General features: G+C 38.2%; 2 protein-coding genes across 8 annotated transcripts in view; one reads left to right on the forward strand and one right to left on the reverse strand.

Moving 5' to 3' along the window:
* The window catches only part of RARB (retinoic acid receptor beta), a 317,926-nt gene extending 305,868 nt beyond the window's left edge, over positions 1-12,058 (forward strand). For 3 of the 6 annotated variants that reach the window (XM_062569335.1, XM_062569337.1, XM_062569334.1), the window contains 3 exons: positions 6,506-6,710; positions 8,028-8,186; positions 10,543-12,054. In XM_062569335.1, coding sequence (XP_062425319.1) covers positions 6,506-6,710; positions 8,028-8,186; positions 10,543-10,739 — 561 coding nt within the window. In that variant the 3' untranslated portion in view covers positions 10,740-12,054. Of the gene's footprint in view, positions 1-6,505; positions 6,711-8,027; positions 8,187-10,542 lie in introns of all 6 variants that reach the window. The other 3 variants (XM_062569332.1, XM_062569331.1, XM_062569333.1) reach the window with 2 other exon arrangements.
* TOP2B (DNA topoisomerase II beta) overlaps positions 12,055-19,744 on the reverse strand; it is a 79,317-nt gene continuing 71,627 nt past the window's right edge. The window contains exons 31-36 of one of the 2 annotated variants that reach the window (XM_062569330.1): positions 19,030-19,237; positions 18,459-18,538; positions 17,875-17,985; positions 13,745-13,861; positions 12,758-12,855; positions 12,055-12,540 (exon numbers count right to left, since the gene is read on the reverse strand). In XM_062569330.1, the coding sequence (XP_062425314.1) occupies positions 12,379-12,540; positions 12,758-12,855; positions 13,745-13,861; positions 17,875-17,985; positions 18,459-18,538; positions 19,030-19,237 (776 nt within the window). In that variant the 3' untranslated portion in view covers positions 12,055-12,378. Of the gene's footprint in view, positions 12,541-12,757; positions 12,856-13,744; positions 13,862-17,874; positions 17,986-18,458; positions 18,542-19,029; positions 19,238-19,744 lie in introns of both variants that reach the window. The other variant, XM_062569329.1, reaches the window with a different exon arrangement.

Genomic DNA, 19,744 nt, shown 5'->3' on the forward strand with positions numbered 1-19,744 from the left:
AAATGTTTCTTTCTGAGCACATATATTCTGGTCCTTATTGAACCAAGCGACTTTTCTCTGTGGGCCAAGGAACTCTTTGTAGGATGGTTAGTGTATATATATGTTTTGGCATCAGGCATCAGACAGGATTTTAAACTAGAGAATTTTAAGTTAAAGTAATTAATCTTGGAATTTCTAAAAATGCCGTGCTTCAGACAGCATCATATTGAGGAGGACATTAACTGCTCTGACCTTTTCTCGGTGTGTCAAAAGCTGTTTTGAAGAATCTTGTCTAGAGGACATTGACATAGGGGAAAAAAGAGGTGGGAGAGCGGGTGGGATATTATTCTTTGGCCCATATGGGGAAGTTGCACTTGCCCTGCAGTTCTCAAGCTTCACCTCTCGTCGTCCCCTTCTTGCAGGTGCTCGTTGGTGCTAGCCTGACTCCTCACGATTGCGTGTGGGCTCTCCACGAGACAGAGCCATTTGTTACTCATCGTTTGCCTGTCGTTGGTAGCTCTGCTACGATAAGACGCGGTTAAGGAGTTCTTACACCAAAAGAAATAGAGTAACATATAAAGTGTGGCATTGTCTCAAGTGTGTTCTGCCGGGTGTTTGGGGAGAGAACTGTTTTGCATTTGCGAGGCTGGAGTAACAAATGGTTAATATACAACCCACTCTGAAAGGAGGGGAGAGGGATAGAAGTGAGGAGCTCAGTAGCTGCCGGACAAAATCATACCGTAATTCTGTAACTGGTTCAGCTCCGAATGTGACTCCTCTTCCTGAGTGAGTAATGGGAATTAGCTCCGAGAGCGCGCGCTGCCTCCGTTTTAGGGGCTCCCCAACAGCTTTTCCTGTTGTTTGTATCACTGAAGCCAGCTGGAAGTTATTGAGCATTTAGGGGTAGCTGGCTTTTTCTCTGAAGTGTTTAGAGATAAAGATACTTTCCAGCCTTTGATCAGGGTGACTAAATGAAAGCTTAGTTGCCAGATTCAGAAAAGAGCATTAATAATGTGGCAAGTGGTGAATGGTGAATTTATTTCAACTCCCTAAATATCTGATGGGTAGAAAGGGAAGAGCTGAGATTTTTCTCAAAACCGGGACATGGTTGCTGTGAAGAGTGCTAACTTTACTGCGCGACATTTATCCACGCTTTATGGGACTATTTTATGTGCTGCTTAAAAAGAAAAAGGGATAATTACCACAACCGCAGTAACGCGGGGTGCGTGCAGAGTCTGTGAAGCGCCCGTAGCCGTTAAACCCACATCACCTGCACGTAATCTGAATTGGAACGCACTTCGGTGTCTTTATTCAAGCTAAATTTCAGCGCTTTTAGCAGTGTGTTAATGGCGCCTGTTTTTCCCCCAGCAGTGCACTTCTCCGAAGCGCGAGGCGCGTTTCAAATGCTTTATTTCGTTGCGCAGTTACGCGCGGAGGGAGCGTCGCTGGCTGCGGACCCGAGCACGCGGCGCCCGGCAGCATCGCCTGGTTTGCCGGCGTTTGAGGACTTTTGTTTCCGGCGGCGGTTTAGCTCCCGCAGCCGTCCCGCCGGCACGGCCCCGGCCGCAGAGCTGTTGCGGCTCCGGAGCGGTGATAAACCCCGGCAGGGGCTCGGCGCCCACTGCTCAGCTGGTTCTTGCAGCTTGAGGTGCTTAAAACCCCTTATAGTCTAGCGAAGGAAATGTGCCAAGGACTTAACAATCTCACTTGGATGTGGGTCAAAGACTTGTTTTATGTACAAACACACGCAAACTCTGGAAGGGAAATAACATCAAACCTCATAATATAGTCAAAGACGCCAATTGAGGATGGCGGAATTTATATTTGCTCTCAAGCCAGAAGTTTTAGGGATAAATGTTACTAAGATTTAGTCAGTAACCCTCATAAAAGTGATCGCTTCTGTCTGCTTGTACGCAGACCCTGCAGTAGGAGAGCATGTGCAAAATCATCTGGCTTTGGCAAAATGGATGTGAAGAGTCCACAAAGTTACTGAAATCTGGTAGTTAAACGAAGACACCCTTGGGCACTGATCCTTTATTACAGGTGTCATTTTCACTTCTTGTTCTAAAACCCTGCACATTTGTGGATGCAGAATAACCTGTACTGATGGGATGTTCCTGCGTTGTGGAGGTTTGTTCCTCTGCAGCCGTGCTTTGGGAGGTCACCTGCGTTGGTCCCTCTTGTCAGGAGAGTCGCACCTTGCTAAGGCAGCTGAAGTGCAAAAGCAGGATTTCTCCAAGAAAGTCCAAGTTGCATTAATAAATCTGTTTACAACAGATAATTTTATGATTGATGAGATGTAGCTTTCTGAATGTTTTTGTTTTGTGTGACCCAGGGTTTTTATTTTGCTATTTGGAATTGACTCATGGGAGCTCTAAATCCTTTAAGATATAAATATTCTTTAAAACAAAAGATCCTTTAATCATAGTAAGAACCTTATTTATGGCTGTAAGTGGCATTTAAGAGCAGAGTGACAACTAAAATACTTGGCTTAGTTCCAAAACCTAAACACTACTGAGGACATTAGGAGGATGTTTTCTAGACCATGGTTCAGTTAAAATGGAGAGAGAAAAACAGTGATTTCTTATTTTAAAGTGCTGACATTTCCCATATGTTCTGCAGTGAATATGAGCTCAAGATCAACTTCACTTTGACTCTGGAAGTTTGCCCAAGAAAGGTTTAGCAGTGAAGCAGCAGTATCCGTGGCGTTTTACAGATCTTGATGAAGGGCACAAATTAAAAAAACATTTTAAATGATCTGTCTCATAATTTAATAACAATGTGTTGTGGGATAATGTAGAAGGAATGTAGGAGAAACCTGAGACCTGATTTCTCCAGTCAAGTTAAGTGCATTGCAGAAAACACATACTTGAGCTTCAGCTGTGCCATTCTCCCATCTGAGCCGCTGCAGGCTTGTCCAGTAAAAGACTTGAGAGCACAATTTAGGTACGAAAACCTCAGGTCTGCCTTTTGTTTTAAAGAAATAAAAATTAAAAAAGCTCAGTTGCTGCCTGTGGCTGAAACCAGCTGAATTCCACATGTCCTTTGTGTTTTGGTCGCAGATTTTGCAAGGCCCCTGGAAGGCTGTTTCTCTGCCTGCCCCCTTTGCCCCGGGCTGAGGAACCTAGCCCCAATTTCCTTCATCTGCGAGCGGGCCTGGCCGAGTCCTTCGTAGGGTGGTTGGAGGAAACCTCCGTCTGCCAGGGATGTCCTTGCAGCGTGCCCGCTGCAGGCAGAGGCTCGGCCTCCGGCTCGGTCTGGGTGACTGCGCCGAGACGCCCGACTCCCTCCGAGGGCAGGGCGCTCCAATTCTTCACTCTTTAAAGGCTTCTAGTAAGTCAAAGTTCTTGTGTAATAGCTGAAGTGTATCTCAGCAATGTAAAGCAGAAATTAATGTTACAAGACATTGTACCTGTCAATAAATCAGAGAGTGTATTTACCATTTTCTACACTTAGGACTACTGGCAGTTGTTTCCCCTAAAGCTCGCTGTTGATTATCCTTTCAAATCTTTTAAAGGTATGATAAAGACGACGGACTTACTCTGACAAATTTGTATTTTTGTTCCTCCCCCTTGGAGGAACAGATTGTAGAGAACGACAAGGAAGCATGGAGATTTTGCTGTTTTCAAGAAAAGCATGGTTTGAAAACTGCATATTTATTGAGAAACTCAAAAGCTGCTTGGCCTACGTCTCTGATGGCATGCAAGAAAAACTGGTATGAAGTACTGCAAGTGTAGTAGCTGACTTCCAGTGTACGTGTGTAGCCTGAGACGACCAGGTGTTCAGCTCCTGGAGGAACAAAGCTCTGTACTTCTGCGCTTTAAGTTGTAATGATTTTCCCAGATGATTAGCTCAGCTAGGGAGAAATGAAACCCTTTTATTCCAGTGCTATTTTAATTGCTAACCCTCAGCAACAAGGGTTCCTTGGTCATTCATTAAAATAATTTTAAGAGTTCATTCTAATTCAGAGGGTAAAGGAAAAATGTAGAAAATGTCTGTCCAACCATGTAAAGCCTTAGTGCTTTAGTGTATATCCACAATATGAGATAAGATTATTACTGAGATAGAAAAGCTTCCCTGTAGGTCTCTTAAATGTCATGCCCTCCTCATTTGCCTGCCTGTTTATTTGGAACAGTGTTGCCGGGCAAAGATAAAAATCAAAGAACCAACCCCAGGTTGGTCAACTGCCAAGTGTTGGGGCCTTCTGACCAAGAGCTTCTGAAGCTATAGAAAAAATCAAAATTCTTCCTGTACTTATTTATATCTGTGTAAATCTTTTTTGTTGAATCTTTAAAAAAGAGTAAGTGGCTGTTTGGGAAATAAACACAGTCAAGCCATGAGAAAATGTAGTTACAGTCTTAGCCCAGCTAATCAACTGTACTTTCGAAAGATTTTTTTATTATTATTTTAGTTTAGGGATAAATTTCTTCCGCCTCTGATTATTTTAAAAATTAAGCACTGATATACTAACACAAATCAGTCAGCGGGATGGCCCTCTCTTTTATTTGATTCTTATACTACTGTTCATTAATACCAGCTGTATAAGTGAGCATGTGCTGTGGAGCATCTCTAATGGAACATGGCCAGAGTTGGTTCTGAGAAGTGAAAGAATTTGCTCCTCTCTTCACAAACGCCTGCCGCTGCGCCTCTGCTAGCATCGCACTCTTTACGCTGAAGTTACCCCAGCGGCATTTAGTAACAAAATGCAGCGCGGCGCATTCTCAGGGCTTTATTTGTGTGTTTTGCATTCCTCTATGTCCATTTTAAAGATCTGAATCCCCATCTTCCTTTGGAACATCCTTTCTGAGGGTTAGTGCTGGATGGCTGCATTCATACATGTCAACTTGCCAAAACCAGTGCTGCCTCAGCTTGTAAAGGAGTTAATAACACTGTCATCAGCAAGAGCAGACCCACTGCACCAGGCAGTCACGATATCCACCGTCAGGATCGCTGCACTGGGCTTAGGGTAGGGGGAGCACCAGAGCTTTCAGGAAGTCTGGATGCCAACTGGCTGGTGAGGAGGTTTGAAGTTACAGGGCCAGAAAGTAAGAGTAGTAGTCGAAGAAGGAAAAAAGTTGTGCAAAATCCTCAGGCTGCTGGCAGCCCCAGGGGTTCCAAGTTTGATAACCGGTGCAGAAGCAAGCTTTCCAGCTGCCAAGAGAAGTGCTTTGTGGAGACGAACTGCAGCAGCAGTTGGGAGATGGAGAACTTTGCTGGGTGTGCTGTACCAACTTGACTAGGTCAGCAGTATTCCCTCAAAACCTGAGATTTTGCCCATGACAGAAGGAATTTGAAGGCAAGAAATGTGAGAAACACAGGAATAACTTTTGATTCCCAAGTGATCTTTTCATGCCATCTAGGAGAAAGATAAGCAAGGGGCTTCATCATTTAAATCAATGGGAAGAATCTTACCAGCTTGAAGTAGGACTTGGGTGAAGCCCAGTGTATTTCTTACTGAAGCATTCCTGATGTGTGCAGTCATAAACGGGTAAAGTAAAAATTGGTCAGGAAAAGAGAGTAACTGAACCAGCATATTACTATGTCAGCATCTGATTTTTGACCAAAACTAACTATACGGTAGCCAGGCTCCTGTTGAGTGTTACCAAAACCAGTAGTGAAATAGGCTATTTTTATACTAGCAAAAAGTACTGCTATGCTGCAGCAGAACTGCTGCTTTTGTGTTGCAAGCTCCCTTCCAGGCTACTCCTCTTAGCTCGAAGGAGTGCCGCAGCAGCCTGCTCGCATGTGGGACGTGCCGTGGGACAGAGGAAGAACGTTCCAGCATGCAATAATGGTTATTTAGTTGTTTGAAAAAAATGCCAACAGGGAATTGCCTTCTGCTTGTTTTCTTGTTCTGCTTCTTTTCCATTTTGTTGTTTTTTCAAGTAAGTATTTGTTCAGTTGCGGCAACATGGTTGTGTTCATGTAACAGTATTTTCCTATAAGCTACCACAGAAGAAATGAAGAAATGAAGCACCAGTTATGTTCTACCTCTTTTACCAGTTTGCAGCTATCTGCACCCACACAAGATAGAGGTGTTGTTTTGTTCTTATCAAGACACAACTCAGAGAAGCACTCTCATGCAGAACTGATCCCCCAAATCAATTAAATATGTATATGCTCTAAAATGTGAGATGTTGTTATAATTGTTCTGGGATCAGAGTGGCAGTACAGTAGCATTTTATAGTTAGGTGCATATAGCATACTGACTATGGAGAGGGTTATGTGATTACTCTGGTAATGTTAATGGTTCATGCCTTTGTAATTGCAGAGATGTTTTGATTATTTAATAATCAAGGGTAAAATTTGGAAGTGCCCAATTTCTGTTACAAGAAATAATCGTAGTGAATTTCAGGGTATTTCTGCTGTGCTAGTGAATTTTTGTGCTACCAGAACTGAATGTACCAGAGTTTAATATCAGGCTGTTTTGACATGAACATGCACTACAGTTGCATGGGTAATTGGCTGCATCAGGAAACCTTTCACGGGATGAATTCTTTAGATTTCCTTCCTTTACCCCCCGCAGATCCTCAGAATTTGCACAAGATACACACCAGAACAAGATACTATGACGTTTTCAGATGGCCTTACCCTAAACCGAACTCAGATGCACAATGCTGGATTTGGTCCGCTAACTGACCTTGTGTTCACGTTTGCCAATCAGCTCCTGCCTTTGGAAATGGATGATACAGAAACAGGTCTCCTTAGTGCCATCTGCTTAATCTGTGGAGGTATCGTACAGCATGAATTTAGATGCGTTTGAAAAGCACAGACACATTAAGATCTTCGTTGGTATTTTACTTGCTTTGCTTTCCTCTACTTAAACCGTATTATAAAAGGTATATAAAGGACTTACTTACAGTAAGGCTTTGTTTTCAGCAGACAATGGTTAGTAGTTTTATTACTAACATTTTTTTTTTAATGAATTTGATCATTTGGTCAGGCAAATGAGCCTACTTTTTGCCTGCTAAAAGGCATACGGGATGCATCCTGCTGCATTTTTTTTAGAAGCAGTATATGGATACCCCTGGTATCCCAAAGGTACGAATGACCTTTGTTAGTAACTTCTATATTTTTATGCAATTTTTACCCATAAACGTAATTGCATACATACCCATATAGTTACTTTCACACAGAAGTCATTGGTGGTAACTTTCTTTAGTTCTACTTTGAAAGTAATACAATAGCACAGATGTCATGCTTTTGGGGGTTTGATTACAAAAAGTTGAAAAGGACACTGTCAATTAAAATAGTAGTTAATTTAAGAACAGCTAAAAAAGGAGCTTCAGCCTCTTCGCTTATTTCCAAAATCCTCTTATGCTAGTCCAGAATTTGCACAGAAAGAAAGAGATCCGCTAAAGAAACACATATTTAGTCCAGGTATTTTGCTGAAAAACGGACTATACAAGGAAGCGCGTTTTGCTTCATTTTCCTTTGCAGTGTTTTAGGCTCTACAAGAGAATAAGTGTTTTAAAAACAAAAGTCAGTCTTTATTGACAATGTCCCTTTCATATCAAATCATTCTGATTTTATGTGTGTCTAAATATAACCCATCAAAAGCAACGACAGGTTCTAAGATGTCTTTAATGTAAACTATTGTTGGTGCATCCTCTTCTATGGGTGACGTTTGTGGTCACCAAGTTAGCACTGCCACCTCCTGATACATGATGGTACTTCACTTTTAGTATTGATACAAAATAAAACCAGCTGTAAGCTTTGTATACCTAAGTAGCCTATAAATGCTGTGTACAAAATTAATTCTCATTTGTTATTTGTGGTGAGGTGTTTTCCACTTGGAGAGTGAGGGACGAGCAAACTGATCATTTCAGACCACTCAAATTACAAACCTTTCCAGTAACAAACAAAAAAATGAATCTAAGTTTCATAAAAAGATGTATGATGTTTTGGCTTCTTCCTGTGGAATACATGCCACAGAATGTGGGTCATAAATGGAGAAAATTATGAGATTCTGATCAAGATTCTGATTCTTCTGATCAAGAAAATGTCAGTTCATAATACTATTGATATAATTTTTTTTTTTTTTACAGATCGCCAGGACCTTGAAGAACCAATGAAAGTGGATAAGCTTCAGGAACCATTGCTGGAAGCACTGAAAATTTATATTCGAAAGAGACGACCCAACAAACCTCATATGTTTCCAAAGATCTTAATGAAAATCACAGATCTTCGTAGTATCAGTGCAAAAGGTAAAGTAACTCGCAATGAATTCAGTGATAGTGTCAATCTATCTTATGTGTGAGAGCAGGCTAGCCTAGAGATTTGGTGGGGTTTTCTAAAAAAAAAAAAAAAAAAAAAGGAAAAAAATAAAAAAGAGAGAGAAAAAAGAAAAGGTCTATGGGAAATTTTTCTTCTTTTTAAACTGGGAAAAAAATATTGAACTCATGTTTAGATTGTTCTTTAAACATACACTGTGATGCTACATTTGTTATGCAGCTGACCTAAGGCTTCATTTCCCACTGTGTAAGTGGGTTAGCAGATCATTAGCATGAACCCTTTGTTAGTAATTTTAAGACTGGATAAAATCCTTAATTAAATCTCTGTTCATGTTCATAATGGGGTGCAGGTCAACTTGTATTTTGTGTTAGTAATGGCTTTCAAAATGAAGTCTGTTTACAGACAGCAGAAAAAAACTGTGCATCCAAAATATGCCAGAACTGTGGTCTGATGTACTGAAGATTTAGATTAGAAGTGACTTGATGTAGGGTTTTGGAGACTCAGCACCTCTGATGCAAAATAACTATGCTTTCACATGTACCATTTTTTTCCTAATGTTTTGGTAGTGATTGATTGATTGATCGTGTAAAGCAAATCAATTCCAAACACACATTACACAAATTCTGTAATGCATAGCTAGTTGAATGCCCTCATTTCATCAGAAAGGATCCCTGTTTAGTGCTATTTTTGGTGCATATCGTCTGGGAGAAGAATCTGGCCATCTGCTCTAAAAAGCAGAGCATACGATCAGCAGCGTGTCAGGTCATTAGCAACCTCCATGCACCTTCTGCCCCCCTCCCTGCTGTGCCATGGCTTTAAAGATGAGTATGTTCTTTTGGTTTCCACACCCCGGTATCTCTTCCAAGATAAGATTTTTGGACAATGTCTAGGTATTTCATATGTGTTTACCTCCAGACTTCAAGGGAGCAGTGTCTGACTTACACCATTCTGAGTACAAAAGTCTTAACTGCCACAGTTCTCTCTTTCTTTTTTCCCCCTGTGGTTTATGCAGTTCTTCTCTCTTACTATTACTTGCTAGATCTGATAAATAAGCAAGTGCATGAGCTATACAGACTTGTATTTATTTGTAATTTATAGCTATAAATTATATATATAATAATTTTTTTATGTATAATGTTATAGCTATAAATTTGATCTGTGCTTTTAAAAGATTTGTTAGTTTCATTTGACATACATAGATTTTGAGAGGACTTCAGAGAAAAAAATCTAGCAGTTAAATCACTCAATGTACACTTGTTTTAAATTCAAAAAGTGTGAGAATGAATTCTCCTGTTTTGACAAATGCATTTATTTTCATTGATGTAGTCTTGATACTTAATGAGCAAGCGAAACATAGCCGATGGTTCTGTCCTCTGGAATATTTTTACAATAGTCAGAAAATATTTTCTCTTTAATTTTGTTGGCTTTTTTTACCTTCTTTCACTTCTTAAAAGCACAGATACCTATTCAGTTAGACTCGCATTTTGAGAAGATGGCCAGGACTCCTATGGGACATATTCTTTCAGATATTTGAACGCTGAGTTTTATGGCCATGAATTATCTGAAGTTGTCTTGATAGACACTTTCTTTTTCCCCAGCAAAAACAAACTATGTAAAGCACATTCACACTTCAGTGTGGAACATACATAACTTTTTTTACTATGTAACCTCACCATTTGAGATTTAATTGCAAGATATTCCAGTCTCTTTATGGTCCTCCCTACTTTGCATCTGAATGTATCAACCTTAGCTTCAATCCTTTAAAAACATTACTTGTTTATAACAGAATGTAGTATTGACGTGTTACTGGTGACTAAATAAAAAAGTTAAAAGCTTTTATGAGCCTTTGCCTCATCTATTTAACACTAATCAATCAGCCAGATTTTTTTTGCCATTCTTTGGATACTTTACAGATCCAGTACATTAAAAAGCATAAAGTACAATCCAATTTATAAACAAGTTTAAGTGATCAAAGTTAAATTTAACTTTTCAAAATAATTTAATGGTTTTGGTTCCTGCTATAAAAAGAAATAGTTCATTCAGTTTACCTGTACTGTAGCTTACCTGTACTGTCACAGTTACTGTGATCGTAATTCTAAGTTCATTTGTTGAAGTGTATTCACCTAATCCTTTTTTTTTTTCAGTGACTGAAATAGTTCAATTGCATGATTTTGTGTGCAAGAACTTTAGAAGAGATTTTTTTTTCCATTCAGATAATGTGTCCTGAAATTACTAGTGATGAATGCTATAAGAAAAAAAGCAATTGTATGGGTTGTATTAATAAAAAGGACCTTTTTTTTTTTTCCTTTTTTTTTTTTCTTTTTAAAGGTGCAGAACGTGTCATTACATTGAAAATGGAAATTCCTGGATCCATGCCACCTCTTATTCAGGAAATGTTGGAGAATTCTGAAGGACATGAACCACTGACACCAACCTCAAATGGAAATACCGCAGAACACAGTCCTAGTATCTCACCTAGTTCAGTGGATAACAGCAGTGTCAGTCAATCCCCAATGGTGCAATAAGACATTTTCCAGCTACTTCAGACATTCCTAATACCTTATGTACAGGGATGAAACGCAAGAAAAACATTTTTACTGCTGCTTAGTTTCTGGACTTAATATAAATCTATATATGTATGTATATATGTATATATATATATATATATATATATATATAGATATATAGATAAAAACTCAACAAGGACCAAGAAATTTTCATATGTATCGATATATACTCCTTGCTGTTTAAACTCTTAAGACTAGAAAAATGCAAACTTTTGAAACTCTAAATCAGCCATTTCATGCAAAAAATAGTTAAGCTTCTGTTTTCTTCTCTGAACACTCAAGATTGCATGGTGACAAGACAGATCTCAGACTTTAAATTCTGGTTGCATTTCTGATGACTTTGTACATACAAATGTATGGCTCTACTTTCTATACTGGATGTTTGGTGCTTTCCTTTTGTCTCTCATACCTAAAACGATCAAGAAACCAAGCGTATGAAATGGACTACTGTACGCATCCAGAAAAGAAAGTTTAAAGGATCGTCTGATTTAGTTAATACGAAAACTTGTCTTTGATGCCCTCAGTTTGCAGCTCCTTCCTTGTAAAAAGTATACAAAAAAGTCACTGCACTAGCAGAAAAGACATCAGTATCAATGTTAACTGCCAGATCAGTTACGCAGATGTCATTTGTTCCCCTGTTAATGTCACTTTAAAATTTGAGAAGTGGTTTATTACCTGGCTGGTGACCTAGCTACAGAATTATCTATTCCATTTCTACAGTAACGATAGCCTCCAAGGCAGAAACACTTTTCAGTGTTATCATGTTTTTTGTTTACTTGGTCACAAGCCATTAGGGACACTTCATGGGATGATAACCAGCAGACTCATTCACAGGTTTTCCATTGGTGAGTCTAGGGTATTTCCTTAAGATTCTACTGCCAGGAATTAGTTGGGTTATCCAGCCTTCCAGTTGCTAAGGAATTACAGCTAGGACTTCCAGAAACACAAGGAGAGAATCTGCCTTTTTGGCCTTGTTAAATCACCATAAAGCAGAGTGAAAACTGTGGTAGAATGGTTAACAGATTTAAAGTGTCAGTTTCTTAGGTTTCATTTAAAGCACTAGTGGTTTTTTTTTATATATATATTCTAGCAAGTCTGTGATGTACTTTCACTGGCTCTGTTTGTACATTGAGATCGTTTAACAATGCTTTCTATGTTCATATACTGTTTACCTTTTTCCATGGAGTCTCCTGGCAAAGAATAAAATATATTTATTTTAAAAAAAAAGAAGTGTAGAAGCAGTCCCTTCAGTCCAAATTTTCCACACACAAGATACTTTTCCATTTTTTAATGTTTAAATTTCATTTCAAAAAGCAGGTTTGCTGTTTGCAACCATGACAATTAAAATGTGCTTTAGCACAGCTGTCTAGAACATCTCTACAAGCCAGTCAGACAAATACATGACATTTCAATGAGTAAAAAAGAGCATAAAACTGTAGGTGTAAGAACAAAATGTTAAAATGCCTACACACAATAATAAAAACCATCAATTACATTATCACATAAAATAAGTCAAATGTACAAAAGTTTGCGACAGAAGGGACAAAAAGACAACACAAGATATTTGTTGGAAAACGCATGTGTGCTCTTTGGGCACTTAATTAAACATATCAAAATCATCATCTTCATCAGACTCTGCAAAATATTTAACTTCTTTTCTAGCCCGGCCTGTCCGTGGCTTCGGGGCAGCTTCAGAGGCAAAGCCTGACTGAAATATTTCCACATCAGAATCCTGGTCAAAAGTGGCCTTCTTGGATTTCTGTAGAGATGAAAAGACAAATAATTTGTGATTCTGTGTACATTCTGCATTTTGACATTTAGAATGGGCGCAAAGATTTCTCTAACATCTTATATGTAAACATACCTACAGCCCAGTTATTACTTGAGCAAACTATAGTCAGAGCATGTACCTTTTTAATTAAAGTAACCCATTACATTCTTATTTTCAAAGATACAAGAACATAGCATGAACTGACCTTGCTTGGTGTTGATTTAGGTGTTCTCTTCCCAGGGTTGTATTCACCTTCATTTTCTGAGCTGGATGCTTTCCTCTTCTTTGCTCCTCTACCTTTTCCTAGGTGAGAGAATATGACTTTTTTTTTTTAATTAAAACTCAAATTGTTCAGAAGTCTGGTGAAATTACATATTAGTATGTGCTAAAGTGAAAATTCACTTTACAGCTCAAGGTTTTTCCCAACAGAAGTAAAATTATTATATATTGTATTTTTACAATGTTTTTTAATTAGTTCTCTCAATTTTAAATCTTTTATACTTCTGAAGTTACCATTTATTCTTGCCAGTCATGATGTCAGTTCAAGACAAAGCCATCCATCATTAGATCTATGACTTACTTACTTACAGACTTTTGAAGTATTACACACCTGAGTCACTTGCTCTACTGATTACTAAATAGTAAAGATAAATGAATCCTAAGTAAAGTTACTGTTAACCTCAACTATCATCACAGAGAAACCCTTTCCCTTTAAAAGTCCTTATGATAAAATCACTCGGTGTGCTATGTTACATCTATCATTTTCTTTTGAGGACTTTCACAGCTAAGAACTGGGATACCAGTGAATTGTTTTCAAAAGTGAAACTGAAAAAAAAACTTGCTTATGAGAATTGTCAACTACCACAACTTTAGAGTCTTGCATAAAACTAAAAGATCAAAGAATAAAAAAATAAGCAGTATCTAACAGAATCAATGAGCAATAAAAAAAAGATTGCAGTTATGGAATGCATTCCCAAAAGTCAAAGATATTAAAAAAAAAAGTTCACAGCATTGTTGGTCAAGAAAAGTCAGTAAACTATTTCTGGCACAGAAAAACAGCTGAGTAATTTACTAGTGATTCATTTACCAATAAATGTTGTTCTAATTTTAGAAACTGTATTTCTGCTTCCTCATAAAAATGATTCTAAGAAAGTAAGTCTGGTGATGATAAGCACTGCGGCAAAATTCTTACCTTTGGGTGCTGCAGTCTTCTTTGGAATGCCGAATTCTGAATCTGAATCAGAGTTTACAGTTTCCATCTTCTTGGCCTTGGGAGCTCTTTTCGGTTTAGGGGGCACATCTAGTTTTGCTGTTAGAAGTTAGGGATACTAAATATGTTAAATTCACATACTAGTTAGCAATATTATATTTTATTATTACTTCAATTACAGCATGAGTGTCAGCTACTAAGATGAGAGTTTTCTGCATTTGGGCAAAACACATGCTTCAGTTTATGTTGAAACTGAAGGACCTTTGTCATACTTCAGTTTAGCTGTATCGCTGCAGTCAGTAAGTAAGTAAGTAAGTTCAGTGTTTTTCATTAATCACTTTCTTTCTGATCCTTTAAGCACAAGCTGGATACTTCAAATACAAGTTTCGATAGATAGATACATCAGTGTTTTTTACAGATATCACTTTTAACCTGTGACATTTCTGCTTTCAAAGTAGTGTAATTGCAGGACAACCTTCCTCATGATTAGTGTAGGATTTTAAGGCACAGTGTATTAATTTGTGTCATTTTCTGTCAATCTCAAAGAAAAGTAACTTTAGAAGAAGCTGAAAGGACAGGAAAGAGAGATAGCTGTGGACATCCTTAGCTCAGTTGGTTAGAGCATGGTGCTGCTAATGCCAAGGTCATGGGTTCAATCCCTGTATGGGCTACTCTGAGGGTTAGACTAGATGATCTCCAGAGGTCCCTTCCAACCTTACTATTCTATGATTCTATGCTCTTAAAGAATTTCAATTATTGCTATGCAACTAGCTTTGCCATCTTTAAGAGACCATCATCAGTATGGTCACTCAATGGATGTCAAGGGATAAGGTGTTCTATATGCCGAAAGATATGTCAGTCTTTTACAGAAACCTCAGATACACTACTGAGCTACACTCTATCAATCATCAGCCCCGAACATCTCAAAGATGATGAGAAGCATGTAAAAATGCTCCAGATACCAGGAATGTGGACACTTCTGAGACCTCAAGCTTCCGTTACAGTAGCACTATGAAAAATGTGTTCAGGTGACAAGAGCCTCCACAAACTTTCTGGCTATAATGCCTTAAGCTACTGCCCACTGGAGAGTCACTGCACAAACACTGACCAGCACTATCCAGCATGTATGTCATAAGCTGTAACTATATGGTTCAGTTGGCCTAGAGGCCTAGAATTCTTCGTTAATACATGGTAGAAAAGTGGCAGACTTCTCATTGACAAACAAGGAATTAGGGAGAAGGAAATAACTGGAGAATGTAAGTGATACGACACTTTGCAAATGCTAGACTTGTTCATTCCTCAAAACAGAGCCTGTTTTCGTCAACCTTCTGGGAAGTCTGTCTGCAGAAAAGCAAATCCAAAGACTGTAAATCTCTTAATTTTATTATCTGGTGGCTAAAATAATAAAGAGATACAGAGTCCATGGCTTCCAGAACACCAGAACATGGGATTCTGAACCACTATCTTAGACTGTATATCTGATGCCTGTGCAACTGGGAAGGATATCTTAACAGCAGCTAGACTGAGTTCAGCCCAGCCAATCTCTGCACTAGGTACGATATGAAATGCAAGTCTGCAGTGGAGTCAATAATACACAGGCTCTCAGAAGCTTCCCAAGTTTTTTCGTGCAAAGTTCAAGAACATCAGTCCTACACTGTAGGTCCTACAGTGGACCTACAGTCCACTGGTATCCATATGCTCACTGCTAGAATCTGAGCAGCAGATTCAAGGTGAGCAGCTGCTAATGATCAAGGAGAATGAGACTGCTGCTGCTCAGATTTCTCTTAGGTGACAATGAGGCACTGCAGTCACAGACCTCTGTAAGTGCACTGAAGGCAAGCTCAGCAGTCTCTTGATTCTCAGTAGAGAACACTAGAGGCCAAGAGATTTCATCTCAAATTGATGAGAGCTTGAAAAGAAGCTGAACTCTTTTATCTTTTCCTTTATTTCTTCTCATTTGGAAGGGAATGTGGTTGTATAAATACCAAAGCAGAACAAATAATTTTTCAGTTTCAGCATCCTATCCTTACAAATGTAAGCACTGAAATCACAGAAAATCAAACACTTGCCTGGAACAATTGCTTCAGCCACATAGTAGGCATTCCTAGTGTGAGGGTCAGTAGATGGAATATGATAGCACCAGAAAATTGGTTTTGAAGAGGCCATTGATATAGGACATGAAGGAATTAGAATCAAGGAGACTTGTAAAAGGATAGAAGATCATCAGTAACCAAGCCTGCTACGTTACCACTGCATTGTCAAATAAACTGTGATCATGAAGAACTTTGTCTGATCTAGGCAAAGGAGAGGAGATGAAATATTGTAGAATGCAATCCATCTCATGTTTTCATGGACTGAGAGAGAGAACAAGAGTGGGGGTATGTCCCTGAGGCAAAAGTTTAAATTATCTTACTTGAAGGAGAATCTGTTTATGCTTACATTGCAAGTGTAATGGTTAATCAGCACTCAGAACACAGTTGCATTTTAATGTTTCAAAGTTATGCTAATGAAAACACCTACAGGCCTTAAAAAAGAGGGGGCAGGGAGAGAGGGAGAGATTGTGCAAGAGAAAGTGAGCATGAGAGAGCAAGAAAGAATGAAGGAAAGTTAGAACGTGAAGGAGCAAGCAAAACAGAATGTGAGCAAGACAGGTAGCAAGAAAGACTGAGTATTAAATTGTTGCATCTGTGCCTAGATACTGCATATACAGTTCTGTCTTGCATTTACTGCAGCACAGAAGTTTAACTTTAACCTAGAAGACTACTTTAGTAGAGGATGAGCTATTTCTGTAAAAAATCATTTACTATAGAAGAGGATTTCCCTAGAGATGATTAAAAATCTTCATGTGTTTGAGAACCATCCAGACATTCACTGATTCAAACAGCTTACAGATTACACAGATATACAGTGCAACAAAACAGAGATTAGAAATTTACAAGCAATCAGGGGAGAGGGAAGAGATGATGCTGCAATTTGCTGGCACCTAACACACAGCACAAGACTTTTTCCCCCTCATTTTAAGAGATTAAGTTAAATATTGTAACTAGCTGATTTCCTGTACATTTCTCTGAGAGCTCTTTTCTAGAAAGGGGTGTTAATGCAATAAATTCAGTTGCAAGTTGGTCAGGAGAAGTTTTAAAAAACACAAGCCACAGGAGGACAGAAAAATCAAACTGCTTTTGGAGGAAGAAGGACTGTGAGGCAAGAGAAAAGGTAACTATCTGAAAGAGATAAGGGAAGGAAAGAAGAGATCTGAAGGCAACAAAAAAATCCAGTCTATCATGCGGCAAGAACTGCATTACTGTTAGGTAAGAAAAACATGATTTTCACCATTAATTATGGCAAATGTTTAGCATAATCTTTAAAACATATTCATAAACAGGTGTTTATGTCTCTCAAGAGAAGTGCTAAGAATCTATAAATCAGTATTACACAGTGGACAGCAATAAAAAATGTTCCTCCAAACTAATACACAAGCACAACTAAAGAAACAGATCCAAACAGTGAACGTGAATTGTCCAAAATTCCTCCATGTAAGACCCTGTGAGACGCCAGTTCTAAAAGTGTGGCTAATAAATGAAAGAATCTATACCTCTGAAGTTTGAGGATAGCCTTTCATCCTCAGTATCAGAACTCAAGACAATTGGACCAAGTGGAACTTACTCTGACAGCCTACATAGGACGTAAATATTTCTTGGGATTCCTCCTTTACACATGCTCTCTTTACTATTCAGGGAAGCCACAGGAGACATGCTCAAGGGCTCTAAGCATTTAGTTTAGCTGTCTGTCTGACCCATGAGAGAAGACATCCTTCAACCCCAAGGACCTCATGTTTCACTTAGTCTCGGGGGGTAAAACTTTCAGTTAATGTAATGGAAGACTGAACAGTAATACTTGAAAAGAAACAAGTTTTGGCATTACGGTAGCCAAAGAAAAGAAAGAAATTAGTATCATTAAGGAGCTGGAAGAAGTTCATACTCTTTGTTGAATGTCACTGGGTTCAAAATCAAGGAATGCAGTTCCCACTTTGAAGGTGTGAAGAGACAATGCTAAGGTAAAAGAATTGAGTTTTAAATAAATGGATTGATTTACTGGGTAATCCTATTACTTACCCTTTTTAGAAGCTACTGTTTTACTTGGAATTTTCTCTGACTGCTTTGGGGCAAAAGATGATGAGAAAACGGGAGCAGAATCCTCTTCATCACTGTCCAATTTTGTTGTATCTACAATCAGAGAGTATGCTTAGTCTAAGATTCCTTCACTACTATTTTAATTATCCATGTTACTTACAGTATAGACTAATCTCACAGAAAGGTGCATCTGATGTTACTCTTCTTCATCAATTGTTTGAAAAAATAATGAACGGCTTTCTAGAAACTCTCTCAGTGTGTCTTTCTTAGACTATCTTCTGTATATATTGTTTCAAACTTTCAGTCTCTGATATTTTAGCCTTTTAGAGACTGCTTGGGAATTTTGATAAATTTTTAGTAGCCAGTGAGGCTATGAATGTGCTGTAACTTTCTTATCTACGCTACAAACCATATCCCTCTAAGGATCAGAACCTCCTCCTCTTTTCACATTTATAGATCTGGATACCTTTCTGCTACAATTACTCTGTGAAGTTTGTTTATAACCTCTAATATATTCTGTGACAATTAATAAATAGTGGCAAATAGAGCAATGAAAACAAACTCACCATCATCTGTCTTCTGAGAATATGATGGAAAAGAGAAGATGTTCCCAAAATCTTGAGTCTTCTTGTCTTGAGATGTTTTTCTACTTCCAAATAGAAAAGAGAAACTATATGAACTCTATTAACTATATAAAGAAGAGAGATTATATTTGTATTTTAACACTACACACATTTTTTTAATGTTTTTGTATGCGCTTGCAGAAGGTGAACCTTTAAAATCGTTTTACAGTCAAGCATTTTAGCCACTTAAAATTAACAGAATTATGTTTTTATCAATAGTTCTGTACAACAAATTGATGCAAGATGGGAAACAGAAAACCTTCTAAAATGCACTATGACAAATGCTATTTCTAACAGCACAACACAGTATGGTAAGTCACCTTTACATCTGCCTGGGCCAGTTTCAAGGTTGAGATAACATACAGTTTCATTGCTCCCCAGAAATGTATACTTTTTACTCTACCTGGTACATACGGAGTAATAATGTATTGGTATTTCTTCCTCAGTTTTGTCTGAGGACATCTACATTCAAAATATTATTAATAAAGAAATACTGCTCAGTTACAGTACTTACTCTGGAGATGGTTTTGATTTGGCTGGGGAGAAGTCATATTCATCTTTATCTAAGCTGTCTGAGGGAACAAACTCATCCTCTCTGTCATTTATAACTGGAGAGGCTTTCACTTTGAGCTCATCCAAATCATTATTATTGTTGGCATCATCATCATCATCGGCATCATCTTCTTCTTCTGAGAAATCGAACGTATACTTGGGCCTCTCAGCTAAAAAGAAAAAAAAATAATAAAAAAAAATATATAAAAACACACACACACACACACATATGTATGTATAAATATACACACATTTCAAGACAGTTGTTTATGTTAATGCATCAGTAAACTAAAGTGCAAGTTACTAAACAGTCCTTGCTTCGGTGTATAGATGATATAAAAGACTAGGGGAGAAGAAAATGGCACAAGCGTTACCTAATATCTGATACCACTTGCTGCTTGCTCAGATGACTTCATGTAATGGCATTATGAAGACACTAATGGAAAAATACTCTTAAAGAATAGGAATCCTTCACTTGAAGTTCTCCTGAATGAATCATCTGAACAATCTTCTTCATCAATTGCTTGAAAAAATAATGAACAGCTTTCTAGAAAATCTCTCTGTGTGTTTTTCTTAGACTATCTTCTGTATATATTGTTTCAAACTTTCAGTCTCTGATATTTTAGCCTTTTAGAGACTGCTTGGGAATTTTGACAAATTTTTAGTAGCCAGTTGGG

This window comes from Rhea pennata, chromosome 2 (assembly GCF_028389875.1).
Source record: "Rhea pennata isolate bPtePen1 chromosome 2, bPtePen1.pri, whole genome shotgun sequence".
Lineage (NCBI taxonomy): Eukaryota > Metazoa > Chordata > Aves > Rheiformes > Rheidae > Rhea > Rhea pennata.